General features: G+C 41.8%; 1 protein-coding gene across 3 annotated transcripts in view; it reads left to right on the top strand.

Moving 5' to 3' along the window:
• The window catches only part of il16 (interleukin 16), a 45,940-nt gene extending 32,440 nt beyond the window's left edge, over positions 1-13,500 (top strand). For all 3 annotated transcript variants that reach the window (XM_056413765.1, XM_056413764.1, XM_056413763.1), the window contains 5 exons: positions 78-243; positions 913-1,014; positions 10,584-10,815; positions 10,915-11,034; positions 12,937-13,500. In XM_056413765.1, coding sequence (XP_056269740.1) covers positions 78-243; positions 913-1,014; positions 10,584-10,815; positions 10,915-11,034; positions 12,937-13,103 — 787 coding nt within the window. In that variant the 3' untranslated portion in view covers positions 13,104-13,500. The remainder of the gene's footprint in view (positions 1-77; positions 244-912; positions 1,015-10,583; positions 10,816-10,914; positions 11,035-12,936) is intronic.
• Positions 13,501-14,251: the final 751 nt, after the last annotated feature.

The following is a 14,251-nucleotide window of genomic DNA, read 5'->3' as shown; positions in this document are numbered from 1 at the left end:
AGCATGAACACGTGCTCATAGGTGTGTAACTGGCTTTACATCCTCATCTCTGATGTGTTTTTGTCATTGAAACACAGCTTGGCCACACTGAGGGAGTGTACCATTGAGCGAGGGGAGGGGGGGTGTCATGACGAGGCAGCAGTCCCTTCTGCTGGTGCTCACTGTGTCATCTCAGCCATCCCCTCACAGGAAATACAGAGGATGATCCAGGAAGTCAATGGTCTGGACGATGAGACGCTGAAGGTAAGAAACCTTACCTCAACTGGTTATAAGATAGCTTCATATTTCTAAAACTGTAGATGTATACATACAAATTACCCACTTATAAACATACTACCTAAAATCACAAATTACAAATTATCCTCAGAGGGCTTTACAATCTGAACACATACGACATCCCAGGACCTAACATCAGATCAGAAAAAAACTTTTTTGTGTTATTTTATGTATATTTATATACAGTATATGTACACACATTTATATACATAGCTATATACACACATACATCTGTATATACATATATACACACACATATTTACATATTTATATACATACATACATTATCATATATATATATATGTGTGTATATATATACACATACATATATAGACATATACAGGCATATATATATATACAAATGCATACATAATACTCATATCCACATATATATATACATACATATCCACACATATATATATATGCATACACAATATCCATATACTTTATATATCATATATATATACACACATATATATATATATAAATATATATACACACATATATATGCATACATACATAGAATGTACGTATATATCCAAATATATATACACTCCATGGCCATGCAGATCTGAACAATGCTTGGTGGTATAAGACATATACACTGCAGAAGTAACTGTGTGTCTTTTTCCATAGCAACTGTTGGACATCCATGTTGTGATTCTACATAAAGAGGAGGGAGCTGGTCTGGGCTTCAGCATCGCTGGAGGGTCCGACCTGGAGTGCAAAGTTCCCACAGTAAGCCGCACTCTATGTTAGTGGTCATTCATTTAAGATTGCACCAATAGCAATCGACAATTCATACATATGTTAGAATGCCTTTTTAAACTTTATATAGCTCTTTCAACCTACAACTAAACAAACCATCGCGAATTTTTAAACAAATTGGTGTTTCGTGATACGTTTATGTTGGAATCACATTATAGAAAATAGAGAGAATATAAGTTGAATATGACCCAGTTTCAACTAAAAATCAATTTTGAAATCCTGTTTGGTGTTCACTGGGAAGCCTGCGGGCATTGTGTTATTCATGCCACAGTGTGTGCTTGACTCATGACAACTTAAGTCTTAAGGTAACTTAAGATACAGGTAACCTAATGCACAGTTCAATATTTACTCCAACTAGGCCATGATCCATGTTATACATTTGACTTTTGGTCTCTTGATCAGACAATACAAGCTTTTTTCTTTTTCACAATTTATTCACATTTTAAAAACTGAACACTTCATTCATTCTTATTATTATTATTGTTGATAATGTATACCACAACTCCATAATGAAAACAGTCATACGGTTGCAGCATTTCAGTACTCTACGCATCTGAGTTTTCATACACAAAGCATTGCTATTTGGATTAAAATACTAAATCCAGGTAATTACAACTCAACACCATGAACACAGTGGAAACAAGTTAAAGGTCAACTAAAACACTATTGAAGTCAAAGTCTAAAGAAAATAAGGCAGACCATGAATCTCCCCTTCCTTTGCTGAATCAGCTGCTGATACTATTAGGTCAGTTTACGCTGAGAACATTTTGAAAACTGTTACATTTCATGTTTAAATATTTAAAGCCTCTGAATACTTTTGTTCACACCTTGTTAGTTTGGTTGCTTATATTTTTCTTATCAGTGATTCATGTTTTTCTGTAAGTACGTACTGGCTTCAGATGACTCACAGAAGCCTTTAGATCAGGGGTGGGCAAACTTTTTGACTTGCGGGCCACAATCGGTTCTAAAATGTGACAGAGGGACCGGGCCAGGAGCATTTGGACACGCAATGTAATTTATTAAACCTGGAGATTGCGTCTGATTTTTATACATTTCAATTGAAGGTGCAAAGTTAAAGAAATCGACATTTAGTGGAAAAAGATCAATGGAATCACTTTCAACATTCAAAACATATTATTACCCAACGAAATAATAAAGCTCAATAATTTCTAATTGTTTTAAACCCCGCAAAATAATGGACGGATTGTCTCAGCTCTCTATAATATAATGAGGCACAATTGTCCTCAGGTACAAGTGGAAAGAGAAAATATGGCCCTAAAGCTGAAAATTGAAGTTAGATTTTTAAAAATTCTTCATATCTCTTCTGAAAACACACCTTTACTCATGTGGATGAACTGTTTTGGTGTTTGAAATTGGTTTTCCAAAGGTCATAGGTTCACAAAAGCAGTGAAATATCTGAATACAATGCTAGATACATGTAAATAAATGTGGAAAACTAAATTTGTTATTGTCGTTTTGAGTAAAAATTATGTGGTCCGTCACACATTCACCAAAATGATAAAGATGGGACTGAGAAATGACTTCATATTGCAGATACAGTTTCATGGGGTGTGTGCAAATAAAAAATTACCATTACTCTTACCCGGTCCAAGTGGACCTCTTCTGGCTGCGTGTTCCTCCTCGTGGCTCCGCGCTGCTCCCAAAATCACTGCAGCTGTTTCTAAATGAGTCTCACCTGTGTGGTGGGCGGGTCCTTTGTGATTTACTGAGTGTTCATTGGTTGTTTTTTCCCGCAAAATGTTGACAGACAAACGGATTGACAAATCATGGTGAAGGGTTTCGTGTGACGAGTACTACTTTCCGCGCCAACGCACACCGGAAGTAAACAAAGTCGCGATTTGGACAAGTTCGGCGGGCCGGATTAAAAAGACTATCGGGCCGGATGTGGCCCGCGGGCCGTAGTTTGCCCACGTCTGCTTTAGATACATATGTATCTAAAGGCTTCTGTGAGTCATCAAGCCAGTTGGTTTTATAGTAAAAGTTGGGCTTTTGGGAGGGGAAAAAGAAGCAAATTCAGACCAAGACGAATCAAACTGATAAAACATAAATTCCTCAAGTATAACGTTTCTCTGACTTCTGAGAACTGGAGCAAAAAAAGCCAACAGGTTGGTCTTCCTGGGATCACAGGCTGAAGGGGCGATGTATTTGGACTTATCTGTATCTCCAAACAGGTCGGATTATTGTGCTGCTGTAAATGAATTTCTCCTCAAAATTTGTTCACGTGCATTTACTGTGTTTGGTGATTTTTCTAGAGCTGCAGCGATTAATCAGATTAAATTAATCACCGACTATTTGAATAATTGATTAATCGGTTTGCGTAATCATTTAATAAGAAACGGAAAAAAAGCTTAAAGGTGATTATATATATTCTGTTTTCCTCAACGTTACTCCTCTATTACAGTTATTGTTATCGGTATTATTATCAAAAACATGGAGGGCTTTGGAACAGGGGTGCTCAATACGTCGATCGCGGCGTAGTATGGTAGATCGCATGACATTAAAAAAAATTGGCCCGCCCCCCTGTCACTTTCTCTATAGCGCCACATTACAGCAGAAGCATGTCATTTCTGTCTCTACGTGTCGCGTTAACAGTCCTCTGCCCGCTGTATCGTGCGCCGCAGAGCTCCGACACCGGTTTGCGCGCATCGGGACGGAGCAAAGAAAAAGTCACTAGCACCCCCCCCCCCGTCGGTCGATCGCCTTGACAAGAACACAATATTAGTAGCTCGCATGCTGAAAAAGTGTGAGCACCCCTGCTTTGGAACAACACACTGACCAACATGTTCCACCATTTTCAGACTAAAAGATCATCGTTACACCCCGACATCTTCCCACCATGTTTTGGGGGTGTTTTGTCAAACTAAATGAATTAGGAACCTGACATTTCTCCGAGAAGCCTAATAAAATCAATCATGAGTTAAGTCTGTCCTAAATTGGAGCTCCTAATCCACACGACTCCCAAAGCTCGGATCATTCACGCATGACTAAAGACAGTCCGCCGCAGCACAACGCGCACAGCGGGCACAAAGCCTCGCGCTATAACTAGCTTACTACCGGCAGACATTCCTGTGTCTACCATTGCTGCTTTTGCACAATACAAATGTTCTTAATGTTCTCGGGAAGTATAATTAAAGTTTGGCTTATACAATGTAATTAATATGGGGCGAAGTTACGTTCTGGATTTCATTCAACGATTCAGACTTTCAATGGCTTTATGAATAAAAGACAATTTTTTTTGTCATAAGGCAACTGCAAACGATCAAAAAAATAGAAATGATATCAAATAATTTGCCTGAAAATATATATGTTCAAATTGGTAGCCTACATGGTAAATAACAATCAAAATTGAAAACGCAATGTCCCTGCTTAAAATCAGTCTTGTCGATATAATGTGTGAATTCAGCTACTCATTGATCTTATAAAGCATGTCTTCTTATTGTTGCAGATAGTTTTGATTGCCCGGGCAAAAAAACTGGAACTTAAAGTGTAGCTCTTTACCAACAGGGGAAGGGAAATTTCCTTAGAATTCTGGTGATTCTGGAATGGAATCCAGAATGTGACAGTGGAATCATAACCCCTCTGGCACTGAATGTTTCACAATTCACTTGTTGACTTCACTGTTGGACATACTTTTGGTCACTCTATTGGACACACTTTTGGACAACCTGTTGGACACACTGTTGGACAAACTGTTGGACATACTTTTGGACACACTGTTGGACCCATTTTTGGACACACTGTTGGACACACTGTTGGACACACTGTTGGACACACTGTTGGACAAACTGTTGGACATACTTTTGGACACACTTTTGAAAACACTGTTGGACCCATTTTTGGACACACTGTTGGACAAACTGTTGGACAAACTGTTGGACACCCTGATAGGATTTTCTCCTATCAACCGTGACCAATTATTTTCAACGGTTTCTACTTCGAACACGTCTACCTGTCTCTTGGACCCCATCCCGACGAGGCTGCTTAAAGACGTTTTGCCTTTAATTGGCGGCTCTCTATTAGATATTATCAATGTGTCTCTGCTAACAGGCCACGTACCACACTCCTTCAAGGTGGCTGTTATTAAACCTCTCCTGAAGAAGCCCACTCTGGATCCAGAGGTATTGGCTAACTACAGACCGATCTCTAACCTCCCCTTCCTCTCCAAGATCCTTGAGAAAGTGGTGCAAATCAGTTGTGCGACTTTCTACATCATAATAGTTTATTTGAGAAATTTCAATCAGGATTTAGAAAACACCACAGCACCGAGACGGCACTGGTGAAAATTACAAATGACCTCTTAATGGGAGCAGATAAAGGACTCCTCTCTGTGCTGGTCTTGTTAGACCTTAGTGCTGCATTCGACACCATTGACCATGACATCCTGTTACAGAGACTGGAGCAGTCGATTGGCATTTCAGGCACGGCACTAATTTGGTTTAAATCCTATTTATCAGATCGATCTCAGTTTGTATTTGTAGCGATGGCGCCTCGATAACCACCAACGTTAATCACGGAGTTCCACAAGGTTCTGTGCTTGGACCAATTTTATTTACCTTATACATGCTTCCTTTGGGCAATATTATCAGGAAACACTCCATAAACTTTCATTGTTATGCAGATGACACTCAACTATATTTATCGATAAAACCAGAGGAGAGCAACCAACTCTGTAAAATTCAAGCATGTCTTAAAGACATAAAAACATGGATGACCTGCAACTTCTTGATGTTAAACTCAGACAAAACCGAAGTAATTTTAATCGGCCCTGAGCACCTCAGAGATCAATTATCTGGTGATGTGGATTCTGTAGACGGCATTGCCCTGGCATCCAACACCACTGTAAAGAATCTTGGCGTTATCTTTGATCGGGACTTGTCCTTTAACTCCACGTAAAGCAAATCTCAAGGACTGCATTCTTTCATCTCGTAATATTTCAAAAATCAGGCACATCTTGTCTCAAAAGATGCAGAAAAATTGGTTCACGTTCGTTACTTGAGACTGGATTACTGCAACTCCTTATTAGCAGGCTGCTCTAATAAATCTCTTAGGTCCCTCAGTTGATCCAGAATGCTGCAGCTCGTGTTCTCACTAAAACTAAGAAAAGAGATCACATCACTCCTGCACTAGCTGCTCTGCACTGGCTCCCAGTAAAATCAAGAATCACTTTTAAAATTCTTCTCTTAACCTACAAAGCCTTGATTGGTGATGCTCCATCATATCTTAAGGAGCTTGTCGTACCATATTGCCCCACTAGAGCTCGCTCACTAAATGCGGGACTACTTGTAGTTCCTAGAGTCTTAAAAAGTAGAATGGGAGCCAGAGCCTTTAGTTATCAAGCTCCTCTTTTATGGAACCAGCTTCCAATTTCAGTCCGGGAGGCAGACACAGTCACCTCGTTTAAGAGTAGACTTAAGACCTTCCTCTTTGACAGAGCTTATAGTTAGGGCTGAATCAGGTTTGCCCTGGTCCAGCCCCTTGATATGCTGCTATAGGCTTATAGCTGCGGGGACGTTTAGGATGCACTGAGTACCTATCTCCTCTTTTTCTCTCCTTAAGGATGAATTTTCATCTCTCAATCACACGTTACTAACTCTGCTTTCTCCCGGAAGTCCTTTTGACTTTCGTCTCATGGGGTCATCGGACCCTATGAGGCGCATAAATCTATCTGCCTGATGGATCGTCTGGGTCGTAAATTCCTGCTCATGACTACGCCACTGTCCTGTTGAGACTCCGCCCACTCCTCCTCCCCACCGCCATCTGCCTGATGGATCGTGGAGGTCTCCATCGTGGAATATGCCTACTATGAACTATTCATACACTCTGTCATATTCATTGAATGTATTTTAACTCTAAATCTGTCCTTCTGTACACATTACATCTATTGCATCTGTCCATCCTAGGAGAGGGATCCTCCTCTGTTGCTCTCCTCCAGGTTTCTTCCCTTTTTTTACCCCTGAAGGGTTATTTGGGAGTTTTTCCTGGTCCGATGTGAGGTTTTGGGGCAGGGATGTCTATGTGTACAGATTGTAAAGCACTCCGAGACAAATTTGTAATTTGTGAAATTGGGCTATACAAATAAACTGAATTGAATTGAATTGTCCATCCTAGGAGAGGGATCCTCCTCTGTTGCTCTCCTCCAGGTTTCTTCCCTTTTTTTCCCCCTGAAGGGTTATTTGGGAGTTTTTCCTGGTCCGATGTGAGGTTTTGGGGCAGGGATGTCTATGTGTACAGATTGTAAAGCACTCCGAGACAAATTTGTAATTTGTGAAATTGGGCTATACAAATAAACTGAATTGAATTGAATTGAATTATACCTTTGGACACACTGTTGTTCACACTGTTGGACATACCTTTGGACACACTGTTGGACACACTGTTGTTCACACTGTTGGACATACCTTTGGACACACTGTTGGACACACTGAAGCCATCATCAGCAAGGTGCAGCCATTTCTTCAAGAAAATGAAGAAAATGAACAACCTGAGAGCAGGAGGACTTTTCTTTCTGCAGGACAAGGTCTCTTCATGGCTCCCCAGGACTCGTCCCTCTGAGGACATTTTTGTTAAAGAGGAGATTGAGGAAGAAATAATGGAGGACTTTGAGGAGGCAGAGGAGATACACTCAAAAAAACCGATTCAAGGCCTTCTTAGAGGGGAGATATTTAAATATTGTTTGATACATTAAAATAAATCAATTACAAAAATAGATATTTATATTTAATGGGTGTAACACAAAATGTAGGAATACTTTCATTTATTAGATTTATTTAGGTTAGATGGTATGCATATCAACTCAAAATAAATGTGTTTAATTGGGGACTACCCTTTGTGCATGCGCCAGCTGAAAATCAGTTGTTTGCATGAGGTGAACACGCTTTCAGGGCTGGTGTAGTGGCTAGCACTGTCGCCTCACAGCAAGAGGGCCGTGGGTTCAATTCCCGGTCGGGGCGGTCCTTCTGTGTGGAGTTTGCATGTTCTCCCCGTGGCAGTGTGGGTTCCCTCCGGGTTCTCCGGCTTCCTCCCACAGTCCAAAGACATGCAGTCAGGTTAATTGATGCCTAAATTGCCCGTAGGTGTGAATGTGAGTGTGAATGGTTGTCCGTCTCTATGTGTGCCCTGGATGGACTAGCGGCCTGTTCAGGTGACCCTGCCTTCGCCCAATGTCAGCTGGGGTCGGCTCCAGCGCCCCGTGACCCTAATGAGGATAAGCGGTATGGAATAGAATATTTAATTTCCAATTTATATTTTGAGTTGGACAAACACAAATTAATTTAATGAATATCGTTCTTTTATTTTAGACGTATTTGACACAAATGAGTTGGACTAACTTAATTACATTTTATTGCACTGATGTGCTAAATTTGAGTTGGAGTTGCATATAATTATTGGATGGAAAACCTGCAGACTTTGAAGGTGGAGAATGCAGACGTCAGGGCTAAATTCCACATCATGGAGATCGAATATGATGTAATCAGATCTAAACACTTCTCTCTCTCTGAGCGCCATGAAGAGATGACGTCAAAGAAAAATGATACCATCTCTGAGAACCACATCACCATCACTAAGCTCCAGTGCGCTGACGGGCTCAAGGAACAGCAGTCAGAGAGCAAGACAAGGCAGGCAGAACTTGAAGATGCCTTAAAACAGGACCAGACAAAACGGGCAGAACTTGAAGATGCCTTAAAACAGCAGAAGACAAAACGGGCAGAACTTGAAGATGCCTTAAAACCGAAGAAAACATTCACAGAGTTGCAGCATCGAGCCGACCTGATTGCATCTGCTCTTGACAAAGAAAGGGCCAGGTGTGAGAAGCAGCGCATCGAGCTCAAGGAAGCTTTGATTCGTCAGATTGAAACCCTGGAGGTGAAGCAGACACTGGCCGTGGCTCTACAGAAAGCCCAGGACGACATCTCCAGGCTGCAGGGACAACATATGGGAGAGTCAAGCATTCAGCTCAGACACATCAGTGACACTAAGCTCAGGCTCAACCAGCAGAGAAATGCCCTGGATGAGAGGACAAAGGCTCTGCACCACCTGCAACGGGAATACACAGATCTAGGGAGTAGACACAGAGACATTAATTCTGACTATCGTGAACTGCTTAAAACTCACAGCTCCCTCCAAAAACAATATGAGAGGCTTTGCTATGCGCAAGGAAAACCCAGACCGGACTTCAGCCCACCTCAGTTCACAGTCAAACTGTAATCTTTCGCCCCCAAAGAGGATATTTTTTGGGTGTTTCATTTCTCATCCGAGACGAGGGACCAAATGTGTGTTGTGATTGTATGATTGTAAATAGTTGATTTGTTATACTTTATATATAAAACTGCCTAATAATAAACTTCACTTTGTACAGCCACTTATGTTTTACCTTTGTCATTTTGTGATAAAAAAATTGGGTTCAAAGGCCTATGGAAAATAATATTGGAATACATTTGTAATATCGTATATCTAACTGCTTCCAGCGGTATGAGAGCGGAACATCTAACGCCCTCGTGTTTGGGTTCATAACATCCCCCGTTGCTGTTTTATTCTCTGCGATTTCGGTACTTATAAGAGATTATATTAAAGAGCTCCGGGTTCATGCAAACCGCAACGATGAGGCCCGAGTTGCGAAACTTCGGCAAAAGTTTAAATATTTTTTACCGAATTGCAATTGTTTCACAACGCTTAAAATGCGTCGCCCGGCGTCTAACACAACCATTTGCGTTTGTACGTTGACTTTGTATGGGATCTCGTTGCGCGAAAATTTCCTGGAGGGAAGGGACTCGAACAGTTTGTGTCCAGGGTGAGAGCGGTCGGCAACAATCTTTCTTGCCCACTCCACGGTCCTGGAGGCAAACAAGTCCTGGAGGGTCGGCAATGCAGCCAATAACCGTCTCAGCAGAGCGGATGATGGGCTGCAGTCTGCCCTGGTCCTCCCAGTGGCTGCAGCGTACCAGATGGTGATGGAGGAGCAGAGGACAAACTCAGTGATGGAGGTGAAGAAGCGCACCATCATGGTCTTTGGCAAGTTGAACTTCTACAGCTGCCTCAAGAAGAACATCCTCTGCTGAGCCTTCTTGGTGATGGAGCTGATGTTCAGCTCCCATTTGAGGTCCTGGGTTATGGTGGAACCCAGGAAGAGGAAGGTCTCCACAGCGTTGACGGGGGAGTCACGCAGAGTAGTGGGGCTGATTGGGCTTAGTTCTTCCTAAAATCCACAACCATCTCCCCTGTTTGGACAGCATTGAGCTCTAAGTTTTTCAGACCGCTCCAGGTCACCAGTTGGTCAGTCTCCCACCTGGAGGCGGACTCATCCCCATCAGAGATGAGTCCAATGAGGGTAGTGTGTTCCCCAAACTTAAGGAGCTTGACGGACTGGTGACTGTAGGTGCAGCTGTTGGTGTACAGGGAGAAAAGCAGCCTCATTCTATTTGGATAGGATAGGAATTATACTTTACGGACTTACATTTTGGGTGAGTAACTGCACAAGGTCTCTGAATCTCCTGTTTGACACCCTCATTGTCTTTGTCCAGGTCCACAGAGTGTTTCCCAGCGGCCTGGCAGCTCAGGAGGGCACCATTGAGAAAGACGATGAGGTGTTGTCTATAAATGGTCAAACACTGCGTGGAGTCACACACGCTGACGCCACCGCGGCTCTGCGTCAGGCCCGCTGTCTGAAGCAGGCTGTGGTGGTGGTCTGCAAGAGAGCAGACGAGGAAGGAAAAGAGGAAGGAAGCTGCAGGAGCGATGAGTCCAACCATGCAGGTAAATTCCAACACTGAAGCCCTGTGGCTCACGTAGGCCGAAAAGGTTCCACATTGAAGGGTGTCAAATGTAACATGTAAGTTGTGTTTTGTACTGCAGTGGAGGAGCAGCTGAGTGTGGAGCTGGAGAAAGGAGCAGGAGGAGTTGGCTTTACTCTTGAGGGAGGGAAAGGCTCAATCCACGGAGACAGCCCTTTAGTCATCAACAGAATCTTTAAAGGTACACTGATTTCATTATATTTACAATAAACTAATTCCCCTTACATTCAAATGTAACTAGTGCTACTCAGCCATCTGTAGTTTTAAAAAGTGTTTCATAAAATTCTGTTTGTTTACTGAAGGGGACAGAAAGGTTAATTCTGAGAGTTCTGTTAATCAATCAGTCAAAGAGAGGAGAGACAATTCCAATCATCAGGAGAGGACGTGATTGGTAACTGGGGTGATATCATTTTCAAAACAGCTGTTGAAAACTGCTTCAGACATGAGTACTAGTTCACGTCTGTAACAGCAATAACTTAATAACTGTGAATTACTCAAATAAAAGGGTAGAACAGGATTGTAGCGCACTTCATGTGGCCAGAATGAGTATTACAACACCAAACACTACACATAAAGTAACGCTGTTCATTCTGTCCACATGACATCTATTGCTTCTGTTCACCCGGGTAGAGGGATCCTTCTCTGTTGCTCTCCTGAAGGTTTTTTTTCTGTTTTTTTGGGAGTTAATCCTGATCCGATGTGAGGTCCTGGGACAGGGATGTCGTATGTGTACAGATTGTAAAGATTGTAGAGGCAAATGCGGGGCTACTCTTAACCCTCCTGTTACCTTTCGGGTCAATTTGACCCCATTCAATGTTTAATGTCGGTGTTCCTTGGGGTCAATTTGACCCGAGGCTGTTTTTCACTGTGTCAAACGTATAAGAAATATCAACTTTTTAATATATTTAAAAGGCTATTTAGGTAATCAACAAACAAACATAAAGTACCTCACACTTAAACTTGGGAAACAATATTAATTCTAATAATTTTCTGGAGGTTTTAATTGCTGGGGTCAAATTGACCCCAAGGGTAAAATATGTTAGTAAATGTGAAGGTAACAGGAGGGTTAAAAAGTAGAATGGGAGCCAGAGCCTTCAGTTATCAAGCTCCTCTTTTATGGAACCAGCTTCCACCTTCAGTCCGGGAGGCAGACACAGTCACCTCATTTAAGAGTAGACTTAAGACTTTCCTCTTTGACAGAGCTTATAGTTAGGGCTGAATCAGGTTCACCTGGTCCAGCCCCTTGATATGCTGCTATAGGCTTATAGGCTGTTGGGGGACGTTTTAGGATGCACTGAGCACCTATCTCCTCTTTTCTCTCTCCTTATGGATGAATTTTCATCTCTCTATTGCACATTACTAACTCTGCTTCCTCCCCGGAGTCCTTTTGACTTCACGTCTCATAGCCCTCTCTACCTCCATCTGCCTGATGGATCATCGAGGTCTAGATCGTGGAATATGCCTACTACCAACTATTCATATTCTTTGATTGTGTTGTTACTGTGTTTTAATTTGTGTATAATGATTCCTTCTGTACACATGGCATCTATTCTTCTGTCCACCCTGGATCCTCCTCTGTTGCTCTCCTGAAGTTTTTCTTCCCTTTCTTTCCCGTGAAGGGTTGTTTGGTAGTTTTTCCTGATCCGATGTGAGGTTTGGGGACTGGGATGTTCCAAAAAAAAGCGTTCTGAGACAAATTTGTAATTTGTGAAAATGGGCTATACAAATAAACTGAATTGAATTGAATTGAAAATGTGTAATTTTGGGCTATACAAATTAAACTGAATTGAATTGAAATGATTGTGACAAAAACATTGCCTGGCTAAACTTTTTATGTTTTCACAGAAGTGAAGTAACTTTGAAATATAATCCTGGAACCCCCTCTTTTCCACCTATTGTTAAGTCATAAGCACAGGGGAGAAAAGTCTAAGGGGTTCTATACATTTTCACTGATTGATTCAAAAATAGTGAACAAATAAGTCTGGTGTTTTTACCCGTACTGACACCCAGGTTAGCAGCTATCACACCATTGTGAAACCTTCCCAGACCAACTGTGTTGCCTGTCTCTGCGTGTGTTTTTCAGGTGGAGCAGCAGAGCAGAGCGGTCTGCAGCATGGAGACCAACTCCTCCAGGTCCAGGGAATCAGTGTGCAGGACATGACTCGCTTTGAGGCCTGGAACATGATCAAGGCCTTACCTGAAGGACCCGTCACCGTGGTCATCAGGGGGAGGCAGGAAGGGGTAGAATGACAGACACGGCTGCTGGGAGCTGCAAATCACGATGTCAGCGAAATGAAAACCAATAATAGCACTTGAGGCACACAGATGTTAGCCTTTTATTTGAGACAGAGTGATCCTATTTTGACAATGGTGGACAACTTCTGAATACATTTCTAATATAATTATATTGCACATTTATGATCAGGTATGTAGTTTGTAAATAGTCAAATCAACCAAATCCTTGTCTGGAATACTGAGAACGATCGGGGGGGGGGGGGGGGGCTTCACAAACCCAGGGTGGACTACGGCCAGGTCAATTTAGCGGTTAGCATATCAGTATCTAGTGTTAGCACTACGCTAGCTACTGAAGGTATACCGAATGTATTGGAATGATTGTGACAGAGAATAAAGATCTACCTGGCTTTTACACTGTTGACCTTTTTTTATTGTCTTCTGTCTCAATGGCGAGGTGATGTGGTGGTTCACTGACGATGTGTCTCTGACAGCTTGATGGGGGGTGGGGCTTAGCAAAGGCCCAATTAGGTTCCAGTGGTTACTGCGTAGGATTGTTTGAGCATTGTAACGTCAGGATTTACTGAACTAATATAGAATTAATCATTTCCAAAATGCACAACAATATTATTATTATTAATCTCTCAAAATAATCAGTATTATGTAAAAACAAAATGCTATTTTCGGTTCATTTGTGTAGACAAATGTCACTTTAGAAGATAACATAGTAATTTGTGGCGTTGTCTTTGTAATTGTTGATAGAAATGCCTCATTATGAAAACTAAATAGTTGTATTGTTCCGCTTTACACCTGACATCCTAAATGTAGATACATTTTGCTCCTTAAAATAATTTCTTCAAATTAGCCAAAACGATGTAAAGTAAAAGGCAGTAAAACATCCGCTTGGCACCACAGCAGTTTTCTTTTACTCGATCCATGAAAGTATAAAACAGTAAGCAACACATCAGGCCGTGTGAGTCACTCACGGTCAGGACGGTTTGAAGCTAACGTGAAGCTGGTGGTTTCGGATGTTTTCTCACTTATCCCCCTAGACGTGGATTAAAACCAGAGCAGACATGTTGCACTAGTCTGAAGGAGAGGGGAAGAACTACAGGAGATTAGGCACAGTGATAGCAACACCCGCCCACAAGGCAGCCCACATCTGT

This window comes from Pseudoliparis swirei, chromosome 4 (assembly GCF_029220125.1).
Source record: "Pseudoliparis swirei isolate HS2019 ecotype Mariana Trench chromosome 4, NWPU_hadal_v1, whole genome shotgun sequence".
Lineage (NCBI taxonomy): Eukaryota > Metazoa > Chordata > Actinopteri > Perciformes > Liparidae > Pseudoliparis > Pseudoliparis swirei.
The sequence above is the reverse complement of the archived record's forward strand: the minus strand, read 5'-3'. Positions and strand labels throughout refer to the sequence as shown.